Source organism: Mustelus asterias, chromosome 4 (assembly GCF_964213995.1).
Source record: "Mustelus asterias chromosome 4, sMusAst1.hap1.1, whole genome shotgun sequence".
Taxonomy (NCBI): domain Eukaryota; kingdom Metazoa; phylum Chordata; class Chondrichthyes; order Carcharhiniformes; family Triakidae; genus Mustelus; species Mustelus asterias.
This window is the reverse complement of record NC_135804.1, coordinates 18310180-18329027: the sequence shown is the minus strand read 5'-3', so window position 1 is coordinate 18329027 and position 18848 is coordinate 18310180. Positions and strand designations below refer to the sequence as shown.

The 18848-nt window shown below is 41.5% G+C and overlaps 1 protein-coding gene across 1 annotated transcript; it reads right to left on the bottom strand.

Moving 5' to 3' along the window:
* Positions 1-5337: 5337 nt before the first annotated feature.
* hsbp1b (heat shock factor binding protein 1b) lies at positions 5338-17614 on the bottom strand. The gene is made up of 4 exons (XM_078210618.1): positions 17459-17614; positions 12517-12583; positions 9603-9700; positions 5338-6395 (listed from the first exon to the last, which is right to left on the bottom strand). Exons 1-4 carry the CDS (start codon positions 17501-17503, stop codon positions 6384-6386), a joined length of 222 nt encoding a protein of 73 aa, XP_078066744.1. The 5' UTR covers positions 17504-17614; the 3' UTR covers positions 5338-6383.
* Between the last annotated feature and the right edge of the window lie 1234 nt (positions 17615-18848).

Here is an 18848-nt window from a genome sequence, read left to right as displayed (position 1 = left end):
GCTCCCGCCATTCAATAAGATCATGGCTGATCCAACATTCCTCATGCCCACTTTCCTGCCCTTTCTCCATAGCCCTTGATTCTCTTACCGATCAAAAATCCATCTATCTCAGTCTTAAATATATACAATGATTCTGCCCCTACAGTTCGCTGTGGCAAAGAGTTCCAAAGACTCTCACTCAGAGAAGAAATTCCTCAACTCAGTCTTAAATTGGTGCCCCTTTATTCTGAGACTATGCCCTCTGGTCCTTGACTCTCCCATGAAGGGAAATATCCTCTCACCATTTACCCTGTCAAGCCCCTTAAGAATCCTATATGTTTCATTGAGATCAACTCTCATTCTTCTAAATTCCAATGAGGAGAGTCCCATCCTGTTTAACCTTTCCTCATAAGACAATCTCTCCATACCGGGAATCATCCCAGTGAACTTTCTCTGAACTGCCTCCAATGAAATAATCCTTTCCTTAAATAAGAGGACCAAAACTGCTCACAGTACTCCAGATGTAGTCTTACCTCGTACAGTTGCAGCAAGACTACCCTACTTTTATACTCCAGTAAGGGCCAACATTCCATTAGCCTACCTGCTGCTCCTGTGTGCTAGTTTTCTGTGTTGCATATACAAGTACCCGCAAGTCTCTTTGTGTTGCAGCTTTCTGCAGTTTTTCTCCATTTAAATAGCACTGTTCTTTTGCTCCCCCTTCCAAAATGAGCTTCACATTTTCCCACATTATACTCCATTTGCCAACTTTTTGCCCACTGACTTAACCTGTTTGTCTTCCTCTTGCAACTTGACTTTCCATCTATTTTTGTACTGAACACTGCAAGTCATCTGGTTTGCATGGAATGCATCCTGGCCTACTGAAAAAAGGATGGTGGAGAAGCAAAGTAATTGGCGACAATACAACCTTTCAAACTTTGTTAGATATGCTAGTGCCAGATGATTGGAGAGTCACTAATATCAAACTACAATCTCACACAGCATCTCACTGATGCCCCATTCTCCCTGATATGATCTCACCATTCTATCAGCTGCCACTCGGTCACTCAATTACCTTACCCCCCTACCTACCTTATCCAGTTAGCTTACCCAGCCCCGCCCTCTTCCTCACCCACCCTATCCCTTCGTCCTCACTAACCCCTTCTCTCTTGAGCTTTTCAAAGAAGCTTCAAGACATTTAAATTCCTCACATACCAGAATACAGCAACTAGTGTCAGTGACCAGTGGAGTGCCCCAGGGATCTGTTCTGGGACCCTTGCTGTTTGTCATTTTCATAAATGACCTGGATGAGGAAGTGGAGGGATGGGTTGGTAAGTTTGCTGACGACACCAAGGTAGGTGGTGTTGTGGATAGTTTGGAGGGATGTCAGAAGTTGCAGCGAGACATAGATAGAATGCAAGACTGGGCGGAGAAGTGGCAGATGGACTTCAACCCGGATAAGTGTGTGGTGATCCATTTTGGCAGATCCAATGGGATGAAGCAGCAATATAATATGAAGGGTACCATTCTTAGCAGTGTAGAGGATCAGAAGGACCTTGGGGTCCGGGTCCATAGGACTCTTAAATCGGCCTCGCAGGTGGAGGATGCGGTCAAGAAGGCGTACGGCGTACTGGCCTTCATTAATCGAGGGATTGAGTTTAGGAGTCGGGAGATAATGCTGCAGCTTTATAGGACCCTGGTTAGACCCCACTTGGAGTACTGCGCGCAGTTCTGGTCACCTCATTACAGGAAAGATGTTGAAGCCATTGAAAGGGTGCAGAGGAGATTTACAAGGATGTTGCCTGGATTGGGGGGCATGCCTTATGAGGATAGGTTGAGGGAGCTTGGTCTCTTCTCCCTGGAGAGACGAAGGATGAGAGGTGACCTGATAGAGGTTTACAAGATGTTGAGAGGTCTGGATAGGGTAGACTCTCAGAGGCTATTTCCAAGGGCTGAAATGGTTGCTACGAGAGGACACAGGTTTAAGGTGCTGGGGGGTAGGTACAGAGGAGATGTCAGGGGTAAGTTTTTCACTCAGAGGGTGGTGGGTGAGTGGAATCGGCTGACGTCGGTGGTGGTGGAGGCAAACTCGTTGGGGTCTTTTAAGAGACTTCTGGATGAGTACATGGGATTTAATGGGATTGAGGGCTATAGATAGGCCTAGAGGTGGGGATGTGATCGGCGCAACCTGTGGGCCGAAGGGCCTGTTTGTGCTGTGGCTTTCTATGTTCTATGTTCTATGTTAAAAAGCATCCATGGCTTCTACACAGATTCTCTTCGCTGATACCTCCGGAGTTTCCTGCGCTGAATCAGTTTGGAATGATCCTCCGTTGGAAAATTGCAAAGAAAAATTGGAGGAAGTGGGTATTATTTATGTCTCATTATGGTCTGGGTGAGGGATCCTTGACTGGGGAATTTTGGCCAATAATTAGGGACAACATTTTAAAAATTGGAAGGCGATTTGCAGTGATGTTCCCAGGGATCAACTTTGAGTCTATTACCCATGACAATATTTAGAAATGATCCAATCTCAAGTGGGGAACAGCATTATAATATTGCTGATATTAAACTTGACAATGCAACAGATAGCAATGAGGACAGTTGTAGACTTCAGGAGACAAACAGGATGGAATTCAATGCAGGGAAATTAGAGGTCACGCACTTTGGGAGGATTCATATGGATTTTATACTATAAGCGCCATACCTTAAGAACATAAGAAATAGGAGCAGGAGTAGGCTATCTAGCCCCTCAAGCCTGCTCCGCCATTCAATAAGATCATGGCTGATCTGATAGTGGGTTCAGTTCCACTTATCTGCCCGCTCCCCATAACTCTCAATTCCCTTAATGGTTAAAAATCTATCCGTGACTTAAACACATTTAACGAGGTAGCCTCTACTGCTTCATTGGACAGAGAATTTCAAAGATTCACTACCCTCTGGGAGAAGTTCCTCCTCAACTCTGTTCTAAATTGACTCCCCCGTATTTTGAGGCTATGTCCCCTAGTTCTTGTTTCCATTGTAAGTGGAAATAACCTCACTGCTTCTACCCTGTCTAGCCCCTTCATTATCTTATATGTCTCTATAAGATCTCCCCTCAACCTTCTAAACTCCAATGAGTACAGGTCCTGTATACTCAATCTCTCCTAAGCCAACCCCCTCATCTCCGGAATCAACCTGGTGAACCTTCTCTGTACCCCCTCCAAAGCTAATATATCCTTTCTTAAATAAGGGGACCAAAATTGTACAGTACTCTAGGTGCGGCCTCACCAGTACCCTGTACAATTGCAGCATGACCTCCCTGCTTTTATACTCCATCCCTCGCAATAAAGGCCAACATTCCATTTGCCTCCTTGATTACCTGCTGCACCTGCAAACTGAGTTTTTGTGATTCATGCACAAGGACCCCCAGGTCCCTCTGCACAGTAGCATGTTGTAATTTTTCACCGTTTAAATGATAGTCCATTTTACTATTATTCCTTCCAAAGTGGATAACCTCACACTTACCAACGTTATACTCATAGAAATCATAGAAAATCATCATAGAAACCCTACAGTACAGAAAGAGGCCATTCAGCCCATCGAGTCTGCACCGACCACAATCCCACCCAGGCTCTACCCCCATATCCCTACATATTTTACCCACTAATCCCTCTAATCTATGCATCCCAGGACACTATGGGGCAATTTTAACATGGCCAATCAACCTAACCCGCACATCTTTGGACTGTGGGAGGAAACCGGAGCACCCGGAGGAAACCCACGCAGACACGAGGAGAATGTGCAAACTCCACACAGACAGTGACCCAAGCCGGGAATCGAACCCAGGTCCCTGGAGCTGTGAAGCAGCAGTGCTAACCACTGTGCTACCGTACTCCATCTGCCAGATCCTTGCCCACTCACTTAGCCTATCCAAATCTCTCTGCAGACATTCTGTCCTCCACACAATTTGCTTTCCCACTCAAGAAGGAGCCGAGATCTCGGTGCCCATATATACAAATCCTTGAAGGTGGAGCAGTGTCTATTCTGCTGATTCAGATGGATAGTGTTCAGCACAGTAACTTCTTGAACTGTCTTTCCTCAGCCAACAGCATAGAAATGATTAACTGGGTGTGAAATATATTGCTGTTTTGGGAGATCTTATGAGAAAATAGCTGACAAGTTTGCATTTACCTAAGAATCACTAACTTCAAATTCACTGTCTGTGAAGTGTTGGAGGCGTTTCTGCTATTTAGGCAGGCAAGAGCCTGCTGTGTGCAATCTACTAAATCTAATTATTTATACAACAGGATTTTGACTAACAAGTATTATATATTTTACTGTGCAAGTCTCGTGATCCTGCTGCATATGAGGTTGGTGATAATGCAAACTGCCCTTTACATTTCATGAGGTTTGTGAGGTTTTGTCTTTAATCCGAACATTTTCAATACCCCTCAAGAACAGAGATCAACAACCACCACCTAAACTCTCTGAAGATTATTCTTAAATGTCAAGGCATCCCAATGTACAGGATTAGTTTTCAGTTTGTGATAAAACTGACCTAGACACTTGCTTGGTAGAAACTGTATGATAACACGTAAAAGATAAAAAGGTAAAAAAAAAACTTTTGAATTTTAAATAAGAGCCTTGAAATGTTGCTAAGTGTTTCTAAACTTCAGTCCAGGGAGATTTATTGTACGTGTCTACTGGGGATAGATATCTAGAACGATGCAAACAGCAATTAACTTTAAGACTACGACCAGCAGCAGAGTAACCTGAAATAAATCAACACCAGAGTGTCCGTCACCTTTAGATCAGGCTGACCCTTGGACTAATGATTTATATATTTTATTACAATCTCCAAACATTCTGCTTAAACACTGGCTGGAGCTATGACAGGGAATGTCAACAGAAAGTCAAGCACATTGTAAAGTACCAAGCACTAGAAGTCAGGACCAAACATAGTAAAAATAAAAGAACACTTTCTCTCACACACACTCTCTCACACTCCGATAGGGCAGCACGGTGGCTAGCACTGCTGCCTCACAGCTCCAGGGACCTGTGTTCAAATTCCCGGCTTAGGTCACTGTCTGTGTGGAGTTTGCACATCCTTCCTGTGTCTGCATGGGTTTCCTCCGGGTTTTCTGGTTTCCTCCCGCAGCCCAAAAATGTACGGGTTAGGTTTTTTCACCATGCTAAATTACCTCTTAGAGAGTGTCCCAGGATCCGTATATTAGCGGGGTAAATATGTGGGATTATGGGGATAGGGCTTGGGTTGAATTGCTGTCGGTGCAAACTCGATGGGCCAAATGGCCTCCTTCTGCACTGTAGGGATTCTATGATGCTCACACACACTGACACACTATTTTAACACATACATAGATGTACAGAAGATCAATTGTTTAATAACCAAAGTATGATGAGATCATCGAATCAATATATCTGTTGCAATTAAACACCTTCGGCCTTTTTGTAAAATCCAGATTAATCGTGATCGGTCCCACCAGGTAAATTATGCCAGAACTTTTATCGCAGATAAGATTTTAAACGCATTCAAAAAGAACAATTGTATGCTATGAAATCCTTTTTTTAAAAAAACGATTCATACATGTGTAACAATTGCACAAGTAGCTTTGGACAAGTAGTGAAAATTTTACCCCTTCACCATTTAGGATATCCTGTTACTAATAAAACCTATAAGTTGGTTATATTTGCTAACTCTTAGTATTTTAATTACATTGAAAAACATATGGTGTCCACTAACAATTTAAGCACAGGCACCCACATCTTAGAACAATTTCGCTTGAGAAACAGTCATAAGACAATAAAGCCAACATTGAGAGTAAACCTACAACGACCACTGGCATATTACATTACCATTTTGAGCATCACCAGGTTAGTAACAGCTACATTGAGTGCTTAGCAACAGGAGTTGCCCTGCAATTACAGTATTTTCTGTAAGACAACACTGGACTGGCTTCTGCACAGTATCAAAAGTAGGAAAATTGGGCCTTCATGGTCTTTTACTGAAAGTATCACATGACAAAAACATAACAATGGCACAAATATAGTTTAAATTGGATCTTAAATCAACTTAATTTCAAAACAGTGTTGTGTGAATAATTTAATGAAAAATATTTTTTTAAATCTCAGTTTGTCAGAGAATGGAGTTTAATTAGCTACATCAAAATTGTCTTCTATTTGGAAAAAATTCAACACCTGGTACCCAATTTTTAAACAAGTTTACAATTCCCTAACGAGTATTAAATTTTAAGCAATACATTTTCTTACAAAAGACAATTCAAATACAGCTGTTAATACACCCATTATTTTCAATATAAAAAAATGCATTTTAGCACAGCACAAACTCTTGAATTAAGTAAATAAGCTGAATAGATGTCAAGAAAAAGTCTCCCACCATCCTCTTCAGGTTACTTGGGAGCCTGTGGAAGGAGAAAAAAAGCAATATTAAACTGGAAAAGCACACAGTGACAATGATGCAGTCACCCGAGTTCAAGGTGTTTACTATCATAGTAAGGGCCTCTCTCCTTTCGTTCCCCCCATGTACTCTATGAGCAGTATGCTTTGTCTGTAAAGTGTGCAAGAAACAGAACCTTTCACTGTATACCAATACATAATAAATCAAATTTAAAAATTTAATTTACAATGACCGAATGCCACTTTTCATATTATTTAGGATTCCAGGTTTTTTCCTGTTGCATTGAGAGTTCTGAAGTTTCATGATGTGGACACTGAAATAGTTACTAACTACATGTATCTTGATATTAAAGCAAATGATAGGTTGAATTGGAGGGAACAGTGGACAGACGTTTAAGTTTATTTATTAGTGTCACCAGTAAGTTTACATTAACATTACAATGAAGTTACTGTGAAAATCCCCTAGTTACCACACTCTGGCACCTGTTCAGGTACGCAGGAGGGAGAATTTAGCATTGCCAATGCACCTAACCAGCATGTCTTTCAGATTGTGGGAGGAAACCAGAGCACCCAGAGAAAATCCACGCAGAGACAGGGAGAACATGCAGACTCCACACAGACAATGACCCAAGCCCGGATTCGAACCCCGGTCCCTGGCGCTGTGAGGCAGCAGTGCTAACCACTGTGCCACCCTGCCACCCAACTAAGGGGCATACAGAGTTAAAACTGCCTCAGAAGATTAAAATCCTTTCCAGTAGATACCACAATCAGAAAAATCTGTTATACGGCTGTAGCTGAGAGTGCTCTGCATGTCTCTCCTGGTCTTGAATTAGGAAACCAGACTCGATTATTGAACCAGGCAGGAGGCTATTTGATGAGCAAATCTTGTTTGACAAATTCTGCTTTCGAAAAATTTTGACGAAAGTAAAGAGCATCACGAACGATGAAAATCGAGTCTTGTCGCAATTTTTCTGTTGTATGTGTTGAGGGAAAAGGCTACAATCTCTCAGATACAGGTCAAATTGGCTCTTGAACCGGTTTGTGTCCTTCTCTATAAGAACTTTTAACAGAGGTTTGAGGAATAGATGAGGATATGTACTTAAGATGGGACTCACTGTCTGATTATTTCAATGCATTGTAATAGTTTTTAATATATTGTAATTAAAGTTAGACCTCATTATTAATTTATGTAATGTTTTTAATGAATAAGCCATATATCCAAAGTTAATTTCGAGACCGACGATAAAGTGAAATTGAATTAGGTTTTACAGGAACAGTGCAATTTGTATCGCAGTCTCCCAGTAAACAGGTTTTACTTCCTGAAGATATTAATAGAAATGAAATATTTTCAAACACTGCTTCCTTTTTGTTTGTCGATTTACACCATGGGTGGGATTTTCCGGCCACGCTCACCCCGAAACCGGAAAATCCCATCCCAGGTCAACGGATCTTTCCATGGTCCACCCCTTGCCCGCTCCAATTCCCATGGAGGGCAGAACGGGAAAATTCACCCCCATATCTACTTCCAGGCACCAATAACAATGCAAAGCAACAAAATTAAGAGGAGCATTGAAGAAGTGCACTTCAAGTGAAGCAATGGGAGTCTTCACCCTCAACCACTCTACCACACTTAAAGTGACATTTTAATTCCTATAACAATTGTCTTCAGTCTGTTAGTGCAAAACCTGCCCATTAATACAGCCTTAAACCCATTTTGGATACTGGAATTATTTCTGAGAAACGCACACTTTGGATATTTCTTTTGTGAGCAAGTTTCATCATGCTATCATTCCAAAAATATACACACTCCATAGTTGTTCTAAACTACCACCTGTGAGAGATGCAAGAGCAAAAGAAAATTTAAATAGTGACGGACAATAAGGAAATTGTACTAGTATAACACACTCTTACTCCATTTCCATGAAACTTGGGACAGGACAGCTTCTAAACAGTGAATTTAAGACGGAGAGACAAACAGTTATATCATGAACACATGTCAATTAGCTGATTTTTAAAAATCTTATTCTTGCATTATATTAGACGCTGCCTTCTAGTCGACAATGTGTCTGCCATTGGGCATGTGAATCAACTAGATCTGCTCTACAGAAATTAAAATGGATCAATATTTCTTCTTTTAAATATAGGCATATTTAATTCTGAATCCACATATCCCCAGAGCTTCCTTTCTCAGAAGTTCAATTCCTTGCTGGAATACTATATTGTACTGGTCAATTAACACTGTGGGGTCTGAACTTCCTCCCCATGTTTGCATGGGTTTCCTCCGAGGGCTCCGGTTTTCTCCCACAGTCTGAAAGACGCACTGGTTAGATGCATTGGCCATATCAAATTCTCCCTCAGGTGTGCCCGAACAGGCGCCAGAGTGTGGCGACTAGGGGATTTTCACAGTAACTTCATTGCAGTGTTAATGTAAGCCTACTTGTGACACTAATAAACAAACTTAACTTAAACATTCCCTGTCACCTTAGACAAGCAGGGCTATGTGAGAGAACCTAAACAGTGAATGTTACCTGGTTATTTAATCTTAATGGCATCACAACTGACCCTTAGACCAAATATTTACACATGCCTACTTTCAGCAAAAGTCATGAGATAGCAATCAGGAGTTATTTTATCCTTTCCCTACCTCAACCGCATTAAGGCATTTGTAACCCCCCTCCCCACTCCTTGGACAAGTTATCGAACGTGGGATTTTCCTGCCTTTGAAGCTCAGCAACCTACTAATCAAATTTACTCAGGCACTGGGAGAAGCAGACATTTCCATGTCTATTATCTTTATAAATTCAGATTATAATGGTGTTGAATTTCTGGTTATCTACTCCGCTTATAATTTTAAGTCATAAAAGCCATAAAAACCCTTTTATAATTTTCAGGCTCTAGCAGAACGCATTTGACATGAGGGCCTTGGCACCCATGATACTAAATATATTGGCCAAATGTGATTATTTTGAATTATTACGTGAGATCAATGCATTTGAGCACACAATGCATCCATCATTAGTCCTCATTTGTGTCTCAAACGCCTCTGACTACTAAAATCTGTATTTATATCTAAAATCAAATAACTATAAAATTGCTATTTGCTCATTAAGTCACTCAAAGGATTTCAAACTTGAACGAAGGCTGGTTTATCAGGTAAGTACAGGGGAAGAGGAAGCAAGTAAAAGAGTGCTTTTTAAATGTTTAACATTTACCTTGTTTTCTCCTCCTTCTATTTCTTCAACTCCTGCTTGTGTCATGAGGTCAGCAATGTTTTTCTCCAGGTCATCAATGCGAGCACTCATCTCATCAAGTGAAAGATGTCAAAGAAATATCATTCTTAACTTTCTTTGGGAAAATTGTGTATTTTTCAGCAATGGTTAAAAATCTGCTCATTAAAAGTAATCACTGTCAACATCCTGGATGTTACCATTGACTAGAAACTAAGGTGGACGAGCCAAATAAATACTGTGACTACAAGAACAGGTCAGAGACTAGGATCCTGTGGCAAGCAACTCACTTCCTGACTCCCAAAGCCTGTCCACCATCAAGACACAAGTTAGGAATGTAATGGAATATTCTCCATTTGCCTGGATGAGTGCAGCTGCAACAACAATCAAGAAGCTTGATACCATCCAGCTTGATTGGCGCCCATCCACAAACTGATGCACTGTAGCAGCAGTGTGCACAAGATGCACTGCAGGAACTCATTAAGACTCCTTAGACAGCACCTTCCATACCCATGACTACTACCATCTAGAAAGACAAGGGCAGCAGACAAACACCACCACCTGGAAGTTCCCTCCAAGCTGCACACCTTGCTAACTTGGAAATATGTGAAATTGCTTCACTGTCGCTGGGTCAAGATCCTGGGATTCCCTCCCTCACAGCACTGAGGGTGTACCTACACCACATGGACTGCAGTGGTTCAAGGCGGCAGCTCACTAACACTTCTCAAGGGCAATTATGATTGGGCAATAAATGCTGGCCTAGCCTGAAATGCTCACCTCCCATGAATGAATATAAGAAGTATAATTAGGGCAAACAAAAAGAACACTCGACTTACTGTGGAGGCCAAAAAGCTCTGAAATTCTATGGGCAAAACCAAAATCTTCCCCAATAATCTGCCTCAATACCTTACATCAGAATTTGTATGACGATTTCCACTTTAGCCATCAGTCTCAGAATGAGAATGCTAATTTAATGTTTACTTATGGAAAAGGCTGTGCTATGAGCTTATATCTATTAGAAATGAAATCAGATAGCCCAATGTTTTCACTTACAACCTTTTACAACTGGTAAAGCTATTTTTTGTTCATCAGTCCAGACCGGATTCAAACCCAGATCTTAGGAATTAAATGTTCTATTTTGTACAACTAGAAAATCCCACATTCTATATTTCAAGAAACTCAAAAGATTCTTAAATCAGGACTTAAAAAGAGAGCTAACATAGCTACTGATTTTCACAAGAATGATTGTCTACATAAAACTAAGCCAGATGGCCATGCCTTCAACTATTTACACTCTGCAACTTACTCCTGAAATCCCTCTGCTTTGCATTCTCCCTCTCCGGCCAAGTTTTTGGTTACCCTCTCTAATCTCTCCTTCTTTAGTCAGGCTCTGTGGAGCACCCGAGAATGTTTTTGAATGCTAACGGTGCTATGTAAATGCAATTTTTTCTGGTTGCTCAAAGAAACCAGGCCTCAGCATAAACAAACAATGCGCAACAAGAGAGGAATGAATGTTGTGCAAATAGCATTTTTTGTTAACATCATTTCAGTAGAGAACAAAAGCAAAAGCTTTTAAGTATGACGACTGACTTTGTCATGTCCTTCATGGATAACTCCAACCTACTGATCACTGTATCCAAGACCGTCAGATATTGTTCAACTTAAAAAATCTTCTGATGTCATCAAAGTAATTTTGGTACCACTGTAAAATCTAATAATACAAGCTGGTTTCAGTACATTTGTCAACAAGATGCTCTTATTTAAAAGGCTGAATGCTAGATGTCTAAGCTGCCAGTGAGCACAGCACATAGTCAGGCATATGGTGACATTCAACAATACGCTATATTCAGCAGTACAATCAGTCAGATGTTTAGAATTCAAATTTTAAGTGGGAGCACATTAAAAGTAAGCAATGCATCAGTCCAGATATTGTATCAGTTATTGTATTTTTAACAACAGGATCTGTACTCAGTAGACAGCAAAGTATCTTTATCCAAACTTCCTTCATGCCTGGTGGACAGGATGGGAACTCTGTGAGCTTGAATTACAAATACAAATAGCAGTACTGCATTCCTATTCACAATATACTGCTGTAGATGGGAAAGATTGTCACAGCTGATTCAACCAATCACAAAAAACATATTCAACCATGCAAATATATAATACTACCAGGTTGTGACTTTAGCAATGGTTGGTCAATCTTTACAGCTGAATAATCACCTCATGCAGCGATCAATGAAGTTAAATCCGACTGTATTGTTTCAAAATGACCTATCTTCTACTTTTGCATTTGATGGAAAACATTGTAAAACAAACAAGTTACTATCAATGTCATGTCGCCACATTCAGTCTTCTTAAAAGTGGAATTTTCACCATCAGTACAATAATGTCATTGTTTTAGCTGCAGAGTCCCTTCCAATGTCTCTTTTACATCAGGGAACTGCCTCTATTGCTGCAAACCTTCTCCAATGTTAGAAAGAAAAGAGTCCAAAAAGGCAAGTAATGCAAGAGCATTGAGCTGTAGGGTTACAGCTGATAAAGGTCTTACATTCAAAGGCAACCCCTTAACATAACTGATTTGTAAGGTCTTCTAGGACCAAAATTATCACCTAGGTTGGGCATTGAAATCAGTATACAAAATCATGTTAACTTTTGCACGGAATTTACGCAAAATAAATTCCAAACAAAACTTCTAATTGAAGGTTATTGAGTCACTTAAACTTTATGTGCACTGCAAAATCAGCTTGAATTTGGAATCTGCAGCTCACAAACAGCCCATTCAGTCTAATTGGTGTACATTAGTAGACCAATTAGACTGCTTTTATACCCCACTCAACTTCAACTCATGTTGCCAAGTGTTTACACTTGAAACTTGATTTGTCTTTGAAGGCAAGGATATTTCTACCGATGATCTGGTCGGACATGGTCTGGAATTTGTCCTGCATCTGTTGGAGCAGTGTGGTAACCTGAAAAATATAAATGAACTATGCTTAACCAGCTCGAAGCTTCGAAAATATTAACATTCTTTAATAAAACCTTTTGCACCAGTCAATGAGAGTGTAATATCTATAATTGTGTATTTTATACATTTATTCAAAGCATTAACACATCATTAAATATCTAAAGCATGAACATAACAGGTGGGATTTTCTGGTCACGCGCGCCCCAATGCTGGAAAATCCCGCCCGAAGTCAATGGACCTTTGCATGCTCCGTGTCCTGCCCACTACGATTCCCGTGGCGGGTGGGACGGGAAAATTCAGCCCAACATCTTTATATAATAATTCTGATCTGCAGACCTCAGGACACTGCAATATCCCCGAGTACTGCATTGAAATGTTAGCTTTGAGTATCAGCTCAAATCTTGGATCCACAAATCCACAACTGCCAGACTCAGGCAACAGTCACTGAACCAAGGCTGGTGTACAAGTCAAACAGGGCCTATCAGCATTTATTTCTAAAAGTATTGGCATGCAGAACAGATGTATAGAAATCTTTGAACAATTAACGGAAAACAGATCTAAAGTGCAGTGAATTTAATTTCAATCAATTTCCAAAAACACAAAAGTATGTGCCAAGGATGCAGCATGTGGTGACATTTCTCTTCTTTCCATGTGGGTAGGGCAAATGATAAGGGTAAAAGGCAGGAAAGTTTTGGCAAGTGAAGCTTCATGCAGGCCTTTACTGGAGCTGCTCTTACGATCTGGAAATTAAGAAAACAATATTGAAATTTGCTGAGTACCTCAAAATGGGGTGTAAAGCAAATTATAATGGAGGATTGTGAAAGTCAGCCAGAGGGCACAGATCGGCTAGCAGGATGGGCAGATAGATGGCACTTGCAGTTCAGAAAAACGGAAGCACTATATTTTCGGTGGAATTAGGAAAAGTAATGCATGAGTGGAAAGGTACAAAAATAATTAAATATATTAAAACTTTTGGCCTTTAATTCAACAGTACTGGATTACAAAGGGATGGAAGTTAGGTTTTACATATACAGCTTTGATTAGACCTCTTTAGATTACTATGTTCCGTTCTGGGCCCCACAACTCCAAAGGTATATTGGCCTTAGTTGGGCTTCAATGCAGATTCACTATAATGATAGTAGGGCTAAAAGGATGAAAGTGTGAGGAAAGGTTGCAGAGACTGGGCATGTATTGCTTTCAGTGAAAGATTAAGTGGTGTTCTAATTGAGGTATTTATGATTAAAGGGTTCGAAAGAGTACATAGAGAGAAACTTTCCTTTGGTAACACAGAAACATAGGAATTAGGAGCAGAAGTAGGCGAATTCGAGCCTGTTCCACCATTCAATCAGATCATGGTTGATCGCTCCTTGGTCTCGAATCCACGTCCCCACCTGTGCCCCATATCCCTCTTTCCCTTTTTTTTATTAGAAATAAATCTATCTCCCTCTTGAAAACATTCAATGATTCAGACTCCACTGTGCTAGGGACAGCTAGTTCCACAAATTCACCACCCTCTGCAAGAAGTAGTTCCTCCTCATCTCAGTTTTAAATCTACCGCCTTGCAACCTATACCTTTGACCTCTTGTTCTGGATTGCCCCATAAGAAGAAACATTTGGTTTACATTTACTTTATCAAACCCTTTTAAAATTTTATGTACCTCTATCATATCCCCTCTCATCCATCTAAACTCGAGTGAGGACAAGCCCAAACTGCTGAATCTCTCCTCATACATCACCCCTTCATTCCCGGAATCAATCTGGTGAACCTCCTCTGAACTGCCTCCAAGTTCACCACATCCTTCCTCAAATAAGGAGACCAAAACTGGACACAATACTCCAGACCCTATACAATTGCAACAATAGGGCAGTGTAGAACAATATTAGAGCCAGGGCTTTCATGGGTGAAGTCAGAAAATACTTTTTCACAAAAAGGAGACTGGAAATCTGAAACCCTCTCCCAGAAAAAGCTGTTAGGACAAGGGGTCAACTGAAAATTGCAAAACTGAAACTGATATATTTTTGTTCGGCTAAGTTGTTGCGGAATGTGGGCAGGTGACATGGGAGTTAAGATAAAAAGATCAGCCAATCAAGTTTGAAGGACTGAATGGCCTCAGCCTTTTCCCTATGAATGGGCATAAATTTGAGATCACTGAAATAAAAGGAAGGTTAGGGGGAAAAAAACATTTTGCACCAAGCATGAGTCAATACAGATAGCAGAAGTCATTGTTGAAGAAGTGGCCATAAATTATTTGAAAAGGGCATCAGATAACTGTTTAAAGGGTGAGACTAGGAGACTTCTATTAGACTAAGTACCTTATGCAAAGTCTATGATTGATGGGATAAATGGCCTTTTTCTATGCTGGAACATTCAATCATTCTACAACTATATAAAGTGGGAATAAAATATTGCAGACACTGGAAACCTGAAACAAAAACAGAAAATGCTAGAAGCACTCAGCCAGTCTGGCAACATTTGCAGTGAGAGACTCAGAGTTAATGCTTTAGGTTGATCGGCTTCCTGATGCATCTGAATGCATCTCTTTCCATAAACGCGATACTTGCCAAGCACTTCCAGAGTTTTTTGTTTTTATTATATGAAATGGGTTTTGACATCAGCATGCAGTCCAAAGATTGGCCATGCTAAATTGCCCCTTAATGTCTCTGTTGAGTTACAAGGAGAGGGCCTGGTAGAGGGGTACTGTTGTTGGTGCAGGCTTGGTGGGGCGAATGGCCTTCTGTACTGTAGGGATTCTATGATTGAAAATCAATTTTGACATGGGTCCCAGCTGCATGCTGGAGATGCAGGGTAAATGGGCAAACTTAATTTTCATATGCAAAGAAAATTGTAAAATAACATTTTGAATAGTATACAGATAGGTAATGATAGAAATCAGTATTTTAAACTTCATAAGGCAATAAAGAGTTTGCAGTAGATTGTCAATCTAAATTTTTTTTCAGGCAGGCTGTTTAGTTTAATTTTAATAGCAGCAATAAAGCTGTCTCCATCTCAATAACACGGCATTTTTAGGTGATTTTTTTAACCAACCAGTGAGCTTCAATGTTTCTAAAAAAAAGAACACAGCACAGGATTCTCTCCAAGAGTTAATCCATTTTAATTTGTACAATACTTCAAAATGCAACACTTTGGTTCAAAGGAGAGAAAACGGCCAAATGATGGAAGAATTAGACCAACTGACTGAATGCACAAATTGTAAAAAGCTGAAAGCTTGAAGAGACTTTTAACAATGGGGATAAAGGAACCAGGCGTTGTAACTTACAGAGGTAGTCCGGAAGGCCAACAGCGAGAGAACTGAAAACTCTGCAACCAAGGGTTAAACGCTAATAAAGAGGATGTACATGAGGTCAGGATCAGATGACAGTGAACTTGGAGCTGGGATGGTAGGCTCAAGATGACAAATTTTCTCCACAGGGTGACAGGAAGTCAACAGAGATTCCAGAAAATAAAGGAAAATTAAGAACAATGGAAATATGAAACTTTGTGTAACGGGGGGCGGGGGGAGAAAAAAATGCGACAGAGTATTTCAACAGCGCATCTTTCAGCAGGCACATTCAGTTGTATTTGCAGAGATACGTAAACTCAGATGTCACGTGGTCCACACTTCATGTGATCAAATCTCCAGGAATACCTCCAAATGGAGCTGACAACTAGGTAAAAGTGTAACAACTAAATGAGAAATAAATTGCACAATTTATAATAGAATATTTAAAAGCTATGTGAAAAAGGAAGGCAGACCTGAAAAGCCATTTAATGTAAACACTAAATAAAGGCAAAAAAAATCCAGGATCCTAGTTCAAATGCCCCATCAGAAGTGCTTTGTTCCTCATGCATATCTTTCACAGTTCATCCTTATATTGCCAGAGGTTTCCCTTCTCCCAATCGCAACAGAACAGGGCCAGCCTGTGTTTGGGGTTTGGATGAGGCTGCTTTTATTCTCCCATTAGGACAGGACCAGCCTGTGTTTGGGGTGAAGCTGGTTTCTCCTCTCCCATTAGGATAGGGTTAGTTTGGGTTTGGGTGAAGCTGGATTCTCTTCTCCCATTAGGCCAGGGCCATTTGTGTTTGGGGTGAAGCTGGTTTCTCTTCTCCCATTAGGACAGGGACAGCCTGTGTTTGGGATCTGGGTGAAGCTGGTTTCTCCTCTCCCATTAGGATGGGGCCAGCCAGTGTTTGGGTGAAGCTGATTTCTCCTCTCCCATTAGGACAGGATCAGTCTGTGTTTGGGATCTGGGTGAAGCTGGTTTCATTCTCCCATTAGGACAGGATCAGTCTGTGTTTGGGATCTGGGTGAAGCTGGTTTCATTCTCCCATTAGGACAGGGCCAGCCTGTATTTGGGATCTGGGTGAAGCTGGTTTCATTCTCCCATTAGGACAGGGCCAGCCTGCGTTTGGGTGAAGCTGATTTCTGTTCTCCCAGTCTCATTAGGACAGGGCAAGCCTGTGTTTGGGGTTTGGGTGAAGCTGGTTTCATTCTCCCATTAGGACAGGGACAGCGTGTGTTTGGGGGCTGGGTGAAGCTGGTTTCATTCTCCCATTAGGACAGGGCAAGCCTGTGTTTGGGGTTTGGGTGAAGCTGGTTTCATTCTCCCATTAGGACAGGGACAGCGTGTGTTTGGGGGCTGGGTGAAGCTGGTTTCTCCTCTCCCAGTGCATTTGGACAGGACCAGCCTGTGTTTGGGTGAAGCTGGTCTCTCCTCTCCCATTGGGACAGGACCAGCCTGTCTCTGAGGTCTGGGTCAAACTGCAGCCAGGGAGACAGAGTCAGGAGGGCTGAGGCCTGCTCTCAGCCGCACAGCCTGAGTGAGGCTGCAGTCGAGTAGCTCCCCTCTCCGCTCCTCCCACACCCTCCAGCACACTCACCACGGCAGTCAGGTCCTGCACCGTCTTGGGGTCGGTCTCCGACATGGTTCTCAGTCTAATTGCTGGGCAGCTCGGTTACCACAACAAGCCCGGCTCAGCGACACCCGCCCCACCGCCAGCGCCGGGATCTCGCGAGAACACAGCGGCTCCCGCTGCATCCTGGGAATTGTATTCCTCCCCTGCTGCCCCAGTGTCAATGGGCATTGAAACCTGATTTATTATTGTTACATGCACTGGGATACAGTGAAAAGTATTGTTTGATTTGATTTATTATTGTCACAGAGTCATAGAAGTTTACAGCATGGAAACAGGCCCTTCAGCCCAATTTGTCCATGCCGCCCTTTTTTTTAAACCCCTAAGCTAGTCCCAATTGCCCGCATTTGGCCCAAATCCCTCTATACCTATCTTACCCACGTAACTGTCTAAACTCTTTTTAAAAGACAAAATTGTATCCTCCTCTACTTCTACCTCTGGCAGCTTGTTCCAGACACTCGCCACTCTCTGTGTGAAAAAATTTCCCCTCTGGACCCTTTTATATCTCTCCCTTCTCACCTTAAACCTATGCCCTCTAGTTTTAGACTCCCCTATCTTTGGGAAAAGATATTGATTATCTAGTTGATCAATGACCCTCATTATTTTATAGACCTCTATAAGATCACCCTAAGCTCCAGAAAAAAAAGTCCCAGTCTATCCAGCCTCTCATAACTCAAACCATCAAGTCCCAGTAGCATCCTAGTTTAATAATATCCTTTCTATAATAGGGTGACCAGAACTATACACAATATTCCAAGTGTGGCCTTACCAATGTCTTGCACAACTTCAACAAGACGTCCCAACTCCTGTATTCAATGTTCTCATCAATGAAACCAAGCATGCCGAATGCCTTCTTCACCACTCTGTCCACCTGTGACTCCACTTTCAAGGAGCTATGAACCTGTACCCCTAGATCTCTTTGTTCCGTAACTCTCCCCTACCATTAACTGAGTAAGCTCTGCCCTAGTTCAATCTCCCAAAATGCATCACCTCGCATTTATCTAAATTAAACTCCATCTGTCATTCGTCAGCCCGCTGGGGTGGAATCAAGATCCCGTTGCGATCCGAGATAACCTTCTTCACTATCCACTATGCCACCAATCTTGGTGTCATCTGCAAACTTACTAACCATGCCTCCTATATTCTCATCCAAATCATTAATATAAATGACAAATAACAGTGGACCCAGCACCGATCCCTGAGGCACACTGCTGGTCACAGGTCTCTGGTTTGTAAAACAACCCTGTACAACCACCCTCTGGCTTCTGTCATCAAGCCAATTTTGTATCCATTTAGCTACCTCACCCTCACATGAACGGTGAAAAGTATTGTTTGATTCGATTTATTATTATCACAT

Coding starts and splice junctions, on each gene's coding strand:
- hsbp1b (XM_078210618.1), bottom strand. CDS start 17,503: ATGTCGGAGACCGACCCCAAGACGGTGCAGGACCTGACTGCCGTG. Junction 12,584..17,458: donor TGCAGGACCTGACTGCCGTG/GTGAGTGTGCTG, acceptor TATATTTTTCAG/GTTACCACACTGCTCCAACA. Junction 9,701..12,516: donor CGACCAGATCATCGGTAGAA/ATATCCTTGCCT, acceptor GACATCTTTCAC/TTGATGAGATGAGTGCTCGC.